The sequence below is a fragment of the Scyliorhinus canicula genome, chromosome 20, assembly GCF_902713615.1.
Source record: "Scyliorhinus canicula chromosome 20, sScyCan1.1, whole genome shotgun sequence".
Taxonomy (NCBI): Eukaryota; Metazoa; Chordata; class Chondrichthyes; order Carcharhiniformes; family Scyliorhinidae; genus Scyliorhinus; species Scyliorhinus canicula.
Window position 1 is genome coordinate 58,167,647 of NC_052165.1, and position 16,222 is coordinate 58,183,868.

At 42.6% G+C, this 16,222-nt stretch overlaps 1 protein-coding gene across 4 annotated transcripts in view; it reads right to left on the minus strand.

Moving 5' to 3' along the window:
- Nucleotides 1-220: 220 nt before the first annotated feature.
- The window catches only part of dnm1l (dynamin 1-like), a 72,689-nt gene continuing 56,687 nt past the window's right edge, over nt 221-16,222 (minus strand). For all 4 annotated transcript variants that reach the window (XM_038780040.1, XM_038780041.1, XM_038780039.1 and 1 more), the window contains 4 exons: nt 8,100-8,282; nt 7,116-7,225; nt 3,538-3,697; nt 221-572 (listed from right to left, as the gene is read on the minus strand). In XM_038780040.1, coding sequence (XP_038635968.1) covers nt 516-572; nt 3,538-3,697; nt 7,116-7,225; nt 8,100-8,282 — 510 coding nt within the window. In that variant the 3' untranslated portion in view covers nt 221-515. The remainder of the gene's footprint in view (nt 573-3,537; nt 3,698-7,115; nt 7,226-8,099; nt 8,283-16,222) is intronic.

Genomic DNA, 16,222 nt, shown 5'->3' on the forward strand with positions numbered 1-16,222 from the left:
GTCATTGGTCATGTGCTCTTGACAATATGGACACCTACAAATAAGATAAAAAATCTTTCATGCACCTAACGGGACCATCAAGTGGTGATTTCAAGTGATGCATAAGCAAAAATGGACAAACTATTATTTCTTTTAAACACTTATTGACTGTACAAACTTAATTGCTTACCTAATGAGCAGACATTGCAGTGAGATCAAAAAGTTGGAATGGAGGCAAGATCAGTTGATTTTGTGATTCCGAAGATTTCTATTTTCCAATTTAATTTTACATTGTGTTTTCTACCACCACAGGACTATGAAGCAAATATTACACAAGTTCGATAGGAAATACTACATTAAGGGCTTGAGATTTGTGGCATTGGGTTTCTGTGGTTTCCTTCACAGCACCATAGCTGAAAGTTCATAAATACATTTTTTTACACAGTAAGCAAATAAACAGTGCCTTTTTCAATTCAGCAGCATTCAAGTAATCGATGTATCCATCAAGGTAACTTTACGACATGTGGCCAACAGGTTCACCACAGATGTGTTTCCCGTATTTCTGCAATAACCTGGCTGGCTCGTTGTAAGGCCTGTTTGGGAAGAGGAAACATTTAGGGTCAGTTTCTGCACATATTTGGATTGACAATGTTTTCGTTTTTATTGTTCTGCCTCATCTAGTTAGATAAAAGAGTTTGCCAACAAAATAAAATTGTCAAAACTACTCTATTAGCGATACCACCTGGAGAGAGAATCATCAGGAGTGGACCAGGGATGTGCACAAATTTAAAATAGAAAGAAAATCAAGTGTGACATGACAGGTAGGCCTCGGGTTGGTTGACTGGTGAGTATTGCATCTTTGTATCCCTTTCTTCAGGGGTTTGGTCTAAATTACCTTTCAGTGGTAAAAGAGTAAATCTTGGATAAATAGCTTGAAGATTATCAATTGAAGACTACAGTTTGCCACCTGAGCAACTGAACTGTACCTAATGAACACAGATAGTAGATTAGTAAATAAAACAGTAAGATGGGTATTTTAATTATTCCTGATAAATTAATCAATCTAATAAATAGAGGAATGGCGGGACAGCTCAGACACAGGAAGTGCACATGTGGAAACTCCAGGATGCTTCTCATATTTTGGACAATCACATCAGCAGCAAATGTTAACAGTTTCGATAGCTCGTGCTCCTGGTCTCAGAGCTTCAGCAGCAGCTGGCATCACAGCAGAGAATCTGGGGGAATGAGTGTTTTATGGATAGCACATTTTACATATGGTCAACATGTAGTTTAAGGATATAAAAGCAGAGAAGGAATGGGTGACTGCAAGGCAGGTAGTTTTTTTTGTAATATTCATGGGACATAGGAGTTGCTGGCTAAACCAGCACTTATTGTCTATCCCCACTTCTCCCCGAGAAGCTTTTGGTGAGCCACCTTCTTGAACCTCTGCAGTCTGTGTGTTGCTGGAACACCCACAGTGTTGATAGGGAGTTCCAGGATTTGACACAGTAACACTGAAGGAACCGCAATATAGTTCCAAATCAGGATGGGGTACAACTTGGAGGGGGGCTAGCAGGTGGTGGTGTTCCCATGAATCTGCTTCCCTTGTCCTTCTAGATGATAGAGGTTATGGGTTTGGAAGGTGCTGTCGAAGGAGCCTGGGTGAGTTGCTGGCAAACACGCTGCCAGTGTGTTCGTGGTGCAAGGAATTAATGTTATTAATGTTGAAGGTGGTGGATGGGTTGCCAATCAAGCAGGCTTCTTTCTCCTGGATGGAACCAAGCTTATTGAGTGTTGTTGAAGCTACATTCATCTACGCAGGTTGAGGGTATTGTGTCCACTCCTGAACAGTGCCTTGCAGATGGTGGACAAGCTTTGAGAAGTCAGGAATTGAGTTACTCTCTGCAGAATTCTCAGCCTGTAATCTGCGCTTGAAGCAACTATATTTCTATGGCTGTTACACTTCAGTTTCTGGTCAAAGGTAACCCCCAGGATGCTGATAGTGGGTGATTCAGTGATGCTAATGTCACTGAATGTCATGGGAAATGTCAGATTATCTCTTGTTGGGGATGCTCATTGCCTAGTATCTGTTTGGCATACATGCCACTCATCAGACCCAGCCTGAATGTTGTCCAGGTCTTGCTGAATTTAGGCATTTGGACACGGATTGCTTCAGTATCTGATAAGTCACGAATGGTGCTGAACAATGCGAAATAATCAGCGAATATCCCCACTTCTGACATTATGATGGTGGGAAAGTCATCGATGAAGCAACTGAAAATGTCTGGGCCTAGGACACTAGCCTGAGGAACTGTTGCTTCACAGCTCCAGAGCCCCAGGTTCGATTCCCGACTTAGGTCACTGTCTGTGCAGAGTCTGCACGTTCTCCCCGTGTCTGCGTGGGTTTCTTCCAGGTACTTGTTCTTCCAGGTACAAAAGGTCAAGAAGCGCTACGCTTGAACTGAGCCAAAAGGTCGAGAAGCGATGATTAGCAAGTTTTGTGATGTTTTGAACTTCAGGACCTGTAGGGTCCTGCAGGAGGGCAACACGGTAGCATAGTGGTTAGCACTATGACTTCACAGCGCCAGGGTTCCAGGTTCGATTCCCGCTTGGGTCACTGACTGTGCGTAGTGTGCACGTTCTCCCCATGTGTGCGTGGGTTTCCTCCGGGTGCTCCGGTTTCCTCCCAGTCCAAAGATGTGCAGGTTAGGTGGATTGGCTATGCTAAATTGCCTTTAAGTTAGATAGAGTTGCTGGGTTACTGGGATAGGGTGGAGGTGTGGGCTTAAGTATGGTGCTCTTTCCAAGAGCTGATGCAGACCCGATGGACTGAAATGGCCTCCTTCTGCACTGTAAATTCTATGGTCATCATGCTGAGTTCTCCTTGGAGAAGAGGAGATTTGATAGACGTGTTCAAAAATCATGAGGGGTCTGGGCTGAGGAAGGATCCAGAACCAGAGGAAGGATCCAGAATAGAGGACACTATTTAAGATGATTGAAAAAGAAACAATGGCAAATGAGGAAAAACGTTTTTACTTAGTGAGTGGTTAGGATCTAGAATGCTTGAGAGTGTAGTGGTGACATTAAATCAAGGCCTTCGAAGAGAATTAGAAAATTATCTGAAGAGAAAAAAATGCAGGGCTATGGGGAAAATATGAGGGAGTGGGAATAGGTAAGTTGCTCTTGCAGGGAGTAGGCATGGGCACAATGTGCCAAATGGCCTCCTCCTGGCTTATAGCCCTTCTATCATTAGGATATGACAACGCAGTCATGATTAGTATGGTAGTGCAGTGCACTGAAGACTTGGTCTGTTTTTCCAGAAAGTAAAATGTTGGTTCATGCGCATGACTTACTGGAGTGAGTCTCTGACTTCAGCCATTCCTATATGGAAATGCATATAGCTGGAAAAAAAACACAACATCCATAGAAGCCTACAGACTGCCTGTTCTTGTTAAGAATAACAGTTCACAGATGAGGAGAACAATTCTACGAACTTTAGTCACGAAAGACTCCACTTTGCGATATTTATAGCAGTCTTTAAATTTCACAAAACAGTACCTTTAGCATGTCTGCAGCCTCCTTCCTGCGTTGGGCCATGTCCTCGGATTCAGTAAGAAGGTCTTCCAGCAACATTGACTTGTAGAGTTGACCAACCAATTCACTTTGGAGATTGTCCTTCACATAATTGACGAGGAAATTCATCACAGCCTTTGGCACACTGAGAATAACAGAAGAACTGAGCCAAGATACTTTCATTGATAGTGTCATCCTTGTTGATAAATTACATGGAAATAAACATGGACCTAGGCTGGGTGCTCTTTCAGACGGTTGATGCAGACTCGATGGGCCAAATGGCCTCCTTCTGCACTGTTGGGATTCTATGATAACTAAACAGACACTTCAACTTCTGTTAATTCAGTGATCAATTATCCAGTAAAATGAGAGATGATCACTGCTTTCGATATACATTTGGACATCACAAATTGATGTTCAAAATTTCTAAAATAAAGAAACTTCCAATATGTTATTTCCATACAACCACCCAAGTTTTGATTTAGAAGTCACCTCACAGAGAACTAGAACTGTATCGTAGTAAGAATAACTAGCTAAAAGCTGATTTTTCTTGAAACTGTTGTTCATGTAATTAACCTTTCAGATTGCTCATTTCTTTTGCTCATTTTGGGTAGCAAGAGTCACCATTCAAAAATAAAGTTTCCTACTTCACTTACTGATATCAAGTGTTCCGCAGGCCAATTTTAGCACAGCTACATGCAGAGTAACTCCAACTAATTTGATGAAACCTCCATACCATCTGTCTGAGCTGCATTCTAGGCGATAATGTCCAACATTCCATCCAAGCTCAGTAACTCAGCCTCATGTCAATAGTATTTAAGTCTCCAATAATGCTATGTTTTAACAAATATTAGGAGGTTGGTTTCAATCTGTTTCAACACACTGGCCACAGGGATAGCAATGTTAATGAATGGAAATACTCCAAAGGGATTACATCAACATTACAGCTTAATAATCAAAGCTGAATCTATACAGGACCACCTAAAGCAGATGTGAAAGTAAAATAATTTATAAAATAAAGTGGTCTACACCAAAGACTAATAAGGGAAAATTAATTCAGTGATAATTATACACATACAATTGTGTCATAAAATAATCTAATGCTATATGCAAAGCGTGGGACATTTGAAGGCGGATTTAATATTTTTTAAAAAGTCTCAGTTGGTTATAACAATGAAAAACTAAGCTGCATAGATCAGGATGGCCCAGTGTTCACAGCATGGTCCTTGTTGAGTCACCCATTTATATTTTGATCAGAAGGGCATTATGATTTGCAAGATCACTATCCAGAAAACCGTGAAGTACTGGATGCTATGTCATGGTGCCCTCTTCAATATACCAGCCTGGCTAAACCTGTCTAAGTTCACTCATGAAAAATATCCAACTAACAGGAACCGGAGGGCGATTATCAATTGTTGATCTATATCCAAAGAAAGAAATCAAAATCTTCAGTAAAGAATATTTATATTATGTCAGCTGTTACTGCAAATAAAACAGATTGGAAGAAATATATCGAAACAAAAACAGTCAAATAAAAATGTTTCATTAAATTAAAGAGATGTTGTAGAGAATTTCGGTGCTGTAAATTATGAATTGCACAAGAGCACTTATTTATTAGAAACGGACTTCTGGAGCAGTGATGTGCTGAGCGGACGTACACAGGTGGCTCTCCTCCCAACTAGAACAAAAATAGTTCATGTTTGGAGATTTCTGGCTCAAAAAGCCACCCATAGACTTTCCCAAACTTATCCAGGACAAAGACCAACAGTGGTGAAGAGGATGCCGGCCAACGGTAGCTTGACGAGCCGGCAAAAGGCAGGAGTGGTGTAGATGGGCACAAGCAACGGGGGACGGTCCGGCGGACCCACGAGGGAGGAGGAAGCCCCAACTACCCAAGAGCAGGCAACCAGAGCGGCGGAACCAACGCGGGTGGCGACCTCCCTCTCCCCACCAGGGGACGGATGGAAGAGCTTTTTTAACCGCAATGAGGGAGGCGATAAAAACGGAATTCCAGGTGGTGGTGAAGGAGGGGGTGATGGAGGCGATGGTCTCCCTCCAGCGCACAATAGATGGCCTGGGGAAGAAGGTGGAGGCGAAGGAGAACACGATCCTAGACCTTGAGAAGGCGTTGTTAGATCAGAGTTACAGGATCGTGGCTTTGGAGGCAGAGGTGAAGAGGTTGGTGGCCGCCCAGGGGAACTTGAAGGGGAAAGTCGAGGACTGTGAAAACAGGTCTCGGCGACAGAAATATCCGGATTGTGGGTTTGCCGGAGAGCATTGAGGGCTTGCCGGAGAGCATTGAGGGCAGGGACCCAACAGACTACATTCCCCAAATGCTGTGCCGACTGAGAGGGAGGGACGGCTTGCCGAATCCCCCGGAACTCGACATGGGCACACAGGTCGCTCTGGCCGAAACCCAAAACAGGGGAGCAGCTGAGAGCGATCATCGCTAAACTGCACCAATACCAGAAATGGGAAAAAATTCTGAGGTGGGCCCGGCAGTCAAAATCGTGCTCATGGGAAGGGCACAGAATCCGGGTCTACCAAGACACTGGGGCAGACCTCGAGAAAAAAAAAGGGCCGAATTTAATAGAGTGAATTTGTTGCACTATAAAAATGGGGTGAGGTTCGGTATGCTATTCCCTGCCAGACTCTGGGTCACATACCAGGGGAAGGAACATTATTTTGGCATCCCAGCGGAGGCCAACAATTTTGTCAGAGCGAACGATCTGAAGAGGGACCAACCTTGGCAGCGGTAAGGACACACTGAAATAGGACCGCAGTGGGAAAGAAGAGCAGAGACAACTGTGTGGAATTTGTGTTTGCGCGTGACTGTCCAGCCACGGTTCCAGTTAAGAGTTGGAAGACAGAGAGAAGGGAGCGGTGACAGGGAAAGCACCTGTGACAGGGACGAGAGAGAGAGAGAGAGACACAGACACGTGGGGGGGGGGGGGGGGAGACGACGAATCCAAGAGCCCTCAAACCAACACTGCAAAGGAAGAAAATTAAGGGTGGCATGGCACTACCAAACCTGCAGTACTACCACTGGGCAGCAACGGCGGAGAGAGTGAGTGGATGAGGCCCTCTGCAGGGGTAACGACCCTCCGGGCCCTAACCACTGCAGCACTTCCATCCCCTCTCCCTAATCGCTAATTGCATGCCGGAGAATCCTGCTCGGCTGGCGATCAGCTGCACCACCCACAGCTGCAGACCTTGCGGAATTTCTCCACTTGGGGAAAATCAAATACACCACCCCAGCGTCGGAAGAAGGCTTCCTTAAAGCCTGGGGGCAATTTGTTGGCCTGTTCCAAGACCTGTTTGAGGCCAACAATAATAGCAGAGAGGAAAATTTAAAAACTAAAAGAGGAATGACAGGAATACAGAACCTGGGGTGGGGGGGAAGCAAGCAAGGAGGGTATCGCGGGGGGATAGCGCACCGAGACGAATTGTAAATAAGCACAAGAAAACCTTATGCACTGTATTATAACAAACACAAAAGGCAATGTATATAAAACTGAAACTGCCAATAGAAATATTTTTTTTTAAAATTATCACAAACATACCTGTCCTGGATATTTTTTCTCACAATCAGAAAATAGGACTTAATGAGTCGTTCAATGACTTCACAATCTCGCTGCTCCCGCGCGGAAAGTTTACGTGAGACAGGAACACGCTGTGAAGATAACAACCATTTTAACTACTGTGTGCTTTAAAAAGCATGACGTACATTAAAGAAGATGAAACTATTTGCTTCCGTTGTTTGCTGTATGTCAGTGCAGAATTCTGGAGCAAATTTGTTTTTTTTAAATCTACCAACCGCAGGCACAAGGAAACAAAAGTGAAAATTGAGATATTTTGGTTTTGTTTCCCAATGAAATACTAGAATAATGATTCTACCACTTGTGGTCTTTCCTGTATCTGTTCCCCATCAATTTCCACAGGTAACCTTTCTAAGTCTCTTATCAATGTTGTTTTGAAATAAATATACTTCTGCCAAAACCAATCTTCAGAATCCTCTACCCCCTTTGACAGATAATAGCTTATTGAGAATCTGGTCAAGGAGAGGTTATAAATGAAGGCAGACAAGACTGAAAGGATTTAACAGAGAAATGTTGGTGTTGTAGATATTAATGGGCGTGGTGAGCCTATCAGAAAGAGGTCTTGTGGCATCGTGGAGTCTGAGCAAGAATCCCACTCCAGGAGCTGATGGCCACAACAAGGCCAAACAGTTTGATTAGCTACATGTAAATCCAGCCAGCACGCCTATGCCAGGTGTTAAGACCAGGAGAGACTGCTGGGCAGCCATGTCTGATGCAGAGTAGCATCGTTCAAGATACAGTTTTGAGCTTCAGGCTAACTATCTGATCCAGACAGGAAACAAGCTACTGAAAACAGATATACGCATGTGCTTTGTCTGCTTCATGCATCTCCGGATGCAGGAAGAATTCAAAGTCCAAGGATTAAACAGAGTGCCAAATTGCCACATCACATATTAGAACTATCCTGTTATCCAAGAGAGAATGACCGGAATCAGAATTATAACCTACCACATCCAGGAAATTTACAGAAGGTCCTCTATGAGGGCTGCCAGGAGCCACAAGCAGCTTAGGTTTATCTTCAGATGGTCCTTCGTCTGGCTTTGATACAGATCCTTTTAACATTCCTCTCCAATTTCCAGTCGTTGCTCCATCTGGATTCCCATTCGGTACCTGAACATCTTTACCTGAAACCTGGTAAATAGGAGAGATAACAGCAGCAACGATAAAGCTATTACTCAGTGTACTCTGGCTCTTTAACTTCAATCCTTTAAACAAGTGTTGAGTACTTCTGAAAAATTTCCAGCAGTATACACTGTACAATTGCACATACACATGCCTACAGTGAGCGATGAAACAGCCAAACCAAACGCAGCAGAGATGTTTGAGAAATAAATATCAGTTCCTCCAACACCAACATAACTTGCCCTCTGTCAAATGTCAGCGTTGTTTGCCATGCATCATGCAACTAGACTCGGTAACCAAATCAAATCTCATGGTCAGCTTTTAAACTGGTATGTACTACATTTTATACTAAACTCTGTTTTAGAATGCATTCTCAAATGGATTTCATGATGCCGTGACTTTCCTCATCATTTCTGCAGATGACTTTGCAATGAATTGCAAAAGGAGCTCATCACATATCAGTGTAACACCACAGCCTCCTTCTTTCAATCCTCCTATGTTCAGGCTTTTAAAAAAAAAATGTTGCCTTTTATATGAAATTTAAGTAGTAACACTGTTTCTATGAATGGCAGTAAATTTGACAAGACATATTCTCCGACATAGTGAAAAAAAAGGTTGAAGTATATTTCAGCGGAATATTCCATTATTCTGTAAAGTGTGTATGTGCACCTGTGCATGTGTAAATTACTAATTAAGCTGGGAAAAGGGTAATGGAGACCATTCGTCTGGAAGAGCTGAGGGAAAAAGAGTAAAGGTGCAAGGTGCATGCACTTAAAATGAGGCTTTCCTGATTAAGTGGTTTATAAGTAAATAGGCTAGAGTTAGAAATCTACATTAGAAGATATATAGGGATCTGTTCTTTTCAACTGTTTAATTTTAAAGAGAAGTAAAAGGTGTTTACAACTTGTAACGGTCTCATAAGTAAACTAGGGAAGTTTAATAAAGTTTCATTTGACCCAAAAGTGGAGGCCATAGGAAAACATGAAAGTTTTTTTTATATTTTGGAAAGGTTGAGTTAAAAGAAATGCTGAGGATAATGGAATCATAGATGAAGGGGAAAAAGGATACTTAAGAAGAGATGTTGAAAGAATTTGTTGTTGGCTGTGAGGGGAAGACCTGGTGGAAACAATTCTGGGCTGGGAGAAGATATACAATTTGAATCAGCCAACCAGCCAAACCATAAAAATATACAAAATAGGAGCAGGATTAGATCATTCGGTCCTTCAAGCCTTCGCCGCCATTCGTTATGATCAGGGCCGATCATCCAACTCAATAGCCTGCTCCTGCCTTGCATCCTACATCCTTTGACACCTTTCACCCCAAGAGCTACATTTAACTCCTTCTTAAAAACATACAATGCTTTGGCCTCAACTTTTTTATGTGGCAGCGAATTCCATAGGCTTACCACTCTCTGGGTGAAGAGATTTCTTCTCATCTCAGTCCTAAATAGTTTACCATTCTTAGTCTGTGACCCCTGGTTCTGGGTTCCCTCGTCATCAGGAACACCTTTCCTGCATCCAGCTCGTCTAGTTCTGTTAGAATGTTATATATTTCTTTGAGACTCCCCCCTCATTTTTCCGAACACCAGCGAATGTAATGCTAACCGACTCAATCTCTCCTCATATGTCAGTCCCGCCATCCAAGGAAAAATTCTGGTAAACCTTTGCTGCATTCCCTCCATAGCAAGAACTACCTTCCTCAGGCAAGGAGACAAAACTGCACACAATGTTCCATGTATGGCCTCACCAAGGCCCTGCATAATCACAGCAAGAAATCACTGCTCCTGTACTCTAATCCTCTCGCTATGAAGGCAGACATACCATATGCCTTCTTTATTGCCTGCTGTACCTGCATGCTTACCTTCAGCGACAGGTGTGCAAGGATATGCAGGTCTCGATGCGCGTTCCCCACGCTCAATTTATTGCCATTCAGATAATAATCTGCCTTCCTGTTTTTGCTACCAAAGTGGATAACCTCAGATTTATCCACATTATACTGCATCTGCCGTGCTTTTGCCCACTCACCCAGTTTGTCCAAATCACACGAAATCATCTCTGTACATCTCTTCACAGCTAACCTTCTCACCCAGCTGTCATCTGCAAATTTGGAGATATTACATTTATTTCCTTTATCTAAATCATTAATATACATTGTGGATTGCTGGGTCACAGCACCAATCCCAGAAGTCTTGAGCTGCAAAAAGATTTTGATTTATTGTCACGTGTAGAGTTTCAGTGAAAAATGTTGTTCTGCGTACAGTACAAGCAGATCACTCCATACATGAAAAACATAGGACATATGATAGATACACAATGCAAATACATAGACATTGGATGAGGTATACGGAATATAGTGCTACAACTGTAGAGAAGATGCATAGAAAGATCCGTTCAGTCCATAGGAGGGCCATTCAGGATTCTGGTAACAGTGGGGAAGAAAGCTGTTTTTGATTCTGTTGGTGCATGTTCTCAAACCTTTATCTTCTGCCCGATGGAAAAGGAAATAACCCAGGTGGGAGGGGTCATTGATTATGTTTTCATATGATGGACTGGGCTGTGTTCACAACTCTCTGCAGTTTCTTATGGTCTTACTGCCGAGCAGTTGCCATACCAAGCTGTGATGCAGTCAGATAGGATGCTTTCTATGGTGCATCTATGAAAATTGTTGAGTCATTGCAGACATGCCAAATTTCCTGAATTTCTTGAGGAAGTATGGGCGCTCTTTTGCATTCCTGGTTGTAGCGTCGATGTGGGTGGGCCAGGACAGATTGTTGGTAATGTTTACACCTACTAATTTGAATCTGTCAACCATCTCCACCACGGCACCATTGATGCAGACAGTGGCATGTATGACACTTCACTTCCTGAAGTTGATGACCACCTACTTAGTTTTGCTGACATCGAGGAAGAGATTGTCATCATTGCACCATGCCACTCAGTTCTCTATCACCCTCCCGTACTCCTGACTCATTGTTGTTTGGGATCCAACCCACTACGGTTATGTCATTAGCAAACATGTGGATGGAGTTGGAGCTGAATTTTGCCACACAGCCGTGTGTGTATAAGGAGTAAAGTAGGGGGCTAAGTACACAGCCTTGCGGAGCTCCAGTATTGAGAACTATCGTTGCTGATTACCCTTACTGATTGTGGTCTGTGGGTCAGGAAGTGGGGGATCCAGTTGCAGAGGGAAGAGCCGAGTCCTGGGTTTTGGAGTTTGGATATGTGCTTGCTGGGATTATGGTGTAGAAGACGGAGCTGTAGTCGATGAACTAGAGGCTGCCGTCAGAGTCCTTGTTGCCGAGATGCTCCAGGGATGGAGTGTAGGGCCAGGGAGATGATTGTGGACCCGTTGTGGCAGTAGGCAAATTGCAGTGGATCAAGACAATCTGGAAGGATGGAGTTGACGTGTCTCATGACTAACCTCTCAAAACACTTGGTGCCACTGATCGGTAGTTGTTGAGGCACACTGCCTGGTTCTTCTTTGGAAGCGGTATGTTAGTGCTTTTCCTGAAGCAGGTGGGAATCTCCGAACGGAGTAGGGAGAGGTTGAAGATGTCTGCAAACACACCCACCAGTTGGTTTGCGTAGAATCTGAGCGCACAATTGGCGAATCCATCAGGACTCATTCCTTTCGTGGGTTCACTTTCGAGAAGGCCGATCTAACTTCTGAGGCTGTGACAGTAAGTACAGATGTGTCCGAGACTGCTGGGCAGTTGGCAACAGTTTGTTGGCTCCCTGCTCGAAATGAGCAATAATGCACTGAAATCATCAGGGAGGAGTGCTCTGTTGCCAGAGATTTTACTGTGGCTTTGCTTTGTAGCCCGTCGTATTGTTTACGCCTTGTCACAACCAACGAGAGTTTGTGTCATTGGTCTGGGACTCTAGCTTAGTCTGGTATAGCCTCTTGGTGTCCCTGATGGCTTTGCGGAGGTCGTACCTAGATTTCTTGTAAAGGCCAGGGTCACCTGTCTTGAACGCCTCAGACCTGGACTTCAGCAGGGAGTGATCTCCCGGTTAAACCGTGGTTTCCGGTTGCGGAACGCGCATACTATCTTCTTTGGCACGCAGTACTCGACACACTTACTGATGAAGTCTGTGACGATAATGGCATAATCATCCAGGTTGGCCACTGAGTTCTTGAGTATGGACCAGTCCACTGACTCCAAGCAATCGCATTGGAGCTCTTCCATTGCCTCAGAGCAGCATAGCACGATCTTCTTAACCGATCCTCCCGCTTAGTTTTATTTCTGAAGGTTTCTTGGGAATTCCTCAGCAAAGTGGTAAAATTTAAGATGTTGTGTGGTGTACGTTATTCACCCAGCTCTGCCTTAGGATTGTTATAGTTTCCAAACATTGCCTGGGAGGTATTTATTTGGCCACGGACTAAGAATTTTAGGGGAATGCTTTGTAAGACTAATTTTAACTGTGTAACTGTAATCCTGTGTGCTTAAGTTTTATAGTCTTGTTAATAAACCTTTTACTTTTAATTTTAAAATCCCAAAAGTGTTACAGGACGTCTTTCTGCTGAGGTCAGTACATTTCTTTCTTGTTTTAAGAATACAAAAATAAAACAGTATAGCCCATATGCCAAGTTTCCCACTGTAATTTGATTTGTTCAGCAATTAATATCTGCGCGGCCATAACAGCATTGTTACAACACCCATTTCCTTCTGCCGCATCTCCATTTATGTTCCTTTCTGCTGCATCAATAATTGTTTCATTTGTAACTGGATTTTAGCTCATTTTACTGACGGTTGCCATGACCCAAGCTGCGCTTCTGGCATCTCTTTCACATTTAAATGTTGAGCAATCGTTCCAGTTATCTCTACCTTCCTAGCTTTAGCTGGTACCTTAATTTTTAATTCACCTTCCATTTCGACTAGCTTTTCAAAGGCCTTTTAAATAAATCAAAGATAAGTCGTCCATCTGAAGAAAAAAAATCTTAGCAGCTTCCAGAGCTATATTACGACAAACCTGGTGTCTCTTTTTAATTCATACTGTAACTCAAACTTCGCCGTCTACCGTTCCAAATATCACCGACCTGAGCACCCAAATTACATTACGACCTCCTGGGCTAGGGCACGGTCAATTCCAGCCACCCTTGGCCCGAAGTTGCAGCAAAACTGAATTTATAAATAATTCTTAGAAAAATAAGTCTTTGGCCCTTGGCTGCCCAATAATTGCCGGTATTGGACAATTGGGCGCGGCCGTTTGGACGCAGCCGTTTGGGCGCCGCCAATTTGGTGCGGCCGTTTGGGCGCAGACAACAGAAATTCTTTTAGTTTTTGTGGCTAGTAAATTGTTGCAAATTGTTGCAAGTAAATTTTAAAACCTTAAATTAGTTCATTTAGTTTAGTTCATTTGGTGATTATGAGCAAGGCTCCTCAAGTACTCGATAGCATCCATGTTTTCAAATTTAAGAACAGTTTCATGTATTCTTTTATCTTTATTGTAAATTAAAAACCTTAAATTAGTTCATTTAGTTAAAAACTAAAGTTAAAAAACCTTTAGTTTAGTTCATTTGGTAATTATGAGCAAGGCTCCTCAAGTACTCGATAGCATCCATGTTTTCAAATTTAAGAACAGTTTCATGTATTCTTTTATCTGCATCTCTATACTTTTTTAGTTTTTGTGGCGGTTCATGGCCGGCTAGTAACCTTTCATAATATGCATCTCTACCTTTCTGTACTTTACGCAGGCCATCAATTAGTTTCCATATGGTGGGATGATGCATGCCAAGTTCATATTTCAATCGACGGTGGGCTGCCTCCGCATTATTGTTTGTGCGGTCTTCCCCGTTTAATGTTCTCTGATAAAGGTTCCAAATCTCAGGGCGAAATAAAGGTGTTTGTCTACCATTTCCTCGTCTGTTCAGACGACCAACATATGTATCTTCAAACCAGTTGAGTAAATCTTGAAGTTCTTGCGGCAGTTGGGTCGCTAAAGCATCCAGATATTCATCGATTTTGTTCAAAGGTATAAAGGCAATGGCAATAATCATTTTAGCTTTTAACGCGAAATCTGGATCAGTGTTATACAAACTACGGAACCCCATACTAGCTAGATGTTTTTGCATATTTTGAGCTAAATGAAAAAAACATCCTTTTATTTGAACATCAGGGAATATGTCTTTCATAGCACTGTGCGCAGCTTGTTCATAATCACAGACGATTGAACTGGGTTTCAAGTTGGGTTCGATTTCTTTCAATAATGCGAACATTCTCGTATATGTGGTGCGTTGCTTGTTGGGCAAAAGAGCATAAACTGTAGGAGTAACTCCTCCGTGTTTTTTTACCATAATTACATATATCTGAGAAAAGAGGCTGGGAGCAATACTGAATGTGCCATCTGCAAACCACATATCAGATGTCAATAAGTGCTGTAGCCAGCTCTGTCTTCCGAAGATTAATATCCGGTCGTGACCTGGTCCGCTATCACAAAGTAAAAAATTTTCTTCCACTCCTGGTTGAGGGACATATATCCTGTAGCATTCTGGCACAATAAATTGTTGTAAATCACTTGGATTGGTGGGGGCGTTCAATACATAATTACGCTTTCTGCTGATCATTCTCCTCAAAGCAGATATATTAGGAATGGCTGGTAGACTAGCTTGGGATATGTCTGTCAAACATTCATTAACAACTACAGTCGGTGCCTCAAGGGTTTCCTGTGCTCTCTTTTTTATTTTAGTTTTCACGAGTGCAACCTCTACTTGTGCAGCAGAAGCATCATGCGAATGGCTGTTCAGCTGCCTCACCACGTTTGCAGCTTTAGTATGGAGACGTGCTTTGCATCGGTTTTTTTTGCTCACAACGCCAAAATTTCACTTCGCTGTCACCTTTGCTTGTTTTGTCAAAGACGTAAAGGAATCCGTTATGAACAAATTTTTCTTTACCACGTTTCGTTGATACTGCCTCAGCCATCATATGGGTATGCGAATTGGTTTAGTTAAAAAATATATAAAAAGATGGTGATAGAAAGCACCAGCACCCAACTCAACGCACCGGCACCAGCGGCCAACTCAACTGAGGCTAATTCACAAATAAAGAAATGTTATTTTGGTGCCAAAACATCAATAATGCCAATATATAACGCCAATATATAAAAAGATGGTGATAGAACGCACCAGCACCCAACTCAACGCACCCACAGCCAACTCAACTGAGGCTAATTCACAAATAACGAAATGTTATTTTGGCGCCAAAACGTCCGGCGCCAAAACGGCCGCGCAAAAACGTACCTAACCCAATAATTGCAGCCATCGGGTTTGTAAAATTAAATACAATTACATTTTATTTATAAAAAGAACTGTGCAGTATAAAAATGAAATACGCAGTAAATACAACTGGTTAACTATTATCCAATTCCTAATCCCGCACCCTCTATATATACACACACACACACAACAAACACAAAGAGGAGAGGTGTAAAAATAATAATGAAAAGAATAAAAGCCTTTGTTTCAGATGTGTTTCTAGCACACTGCCCTTCAAACCAGGCTTTTTTGGCTGACATTTATGCTTTCCACGCAAATAGTTTTTACTGTAGATTCATTCAGGTCTCTGCAGTTTCAGTATTACAGTAGTTTACAGCATTTCTGGAGAAAACACGAGGGAAAAAGAGCAGGTCCTTTTCTCTGTGTGTCCCGGTCTCCACTCTACTTTCCTTAGATCTCTGGAAATCACCCCATTCAGGCAGGATCCAATCACCACCTGTTGCCAGGCAGAATTGACCCTTACAAAATGAATTCCAGAGATAAAAGCTAATAAATGTATTAGGAACAGTGACGGTCTTATGAATCTAAATCTTAATTGTTTGTAAAATCATCCATATTATAAGACCTTGCAATAGGTTTGCACAAACCAATTTTGTTTGAGCTGCTGCTGCCTAAACCAAACCATATATAGAACATAGAACAGTACAGCACAGAACAGGCCCTTTGGCCCTCGA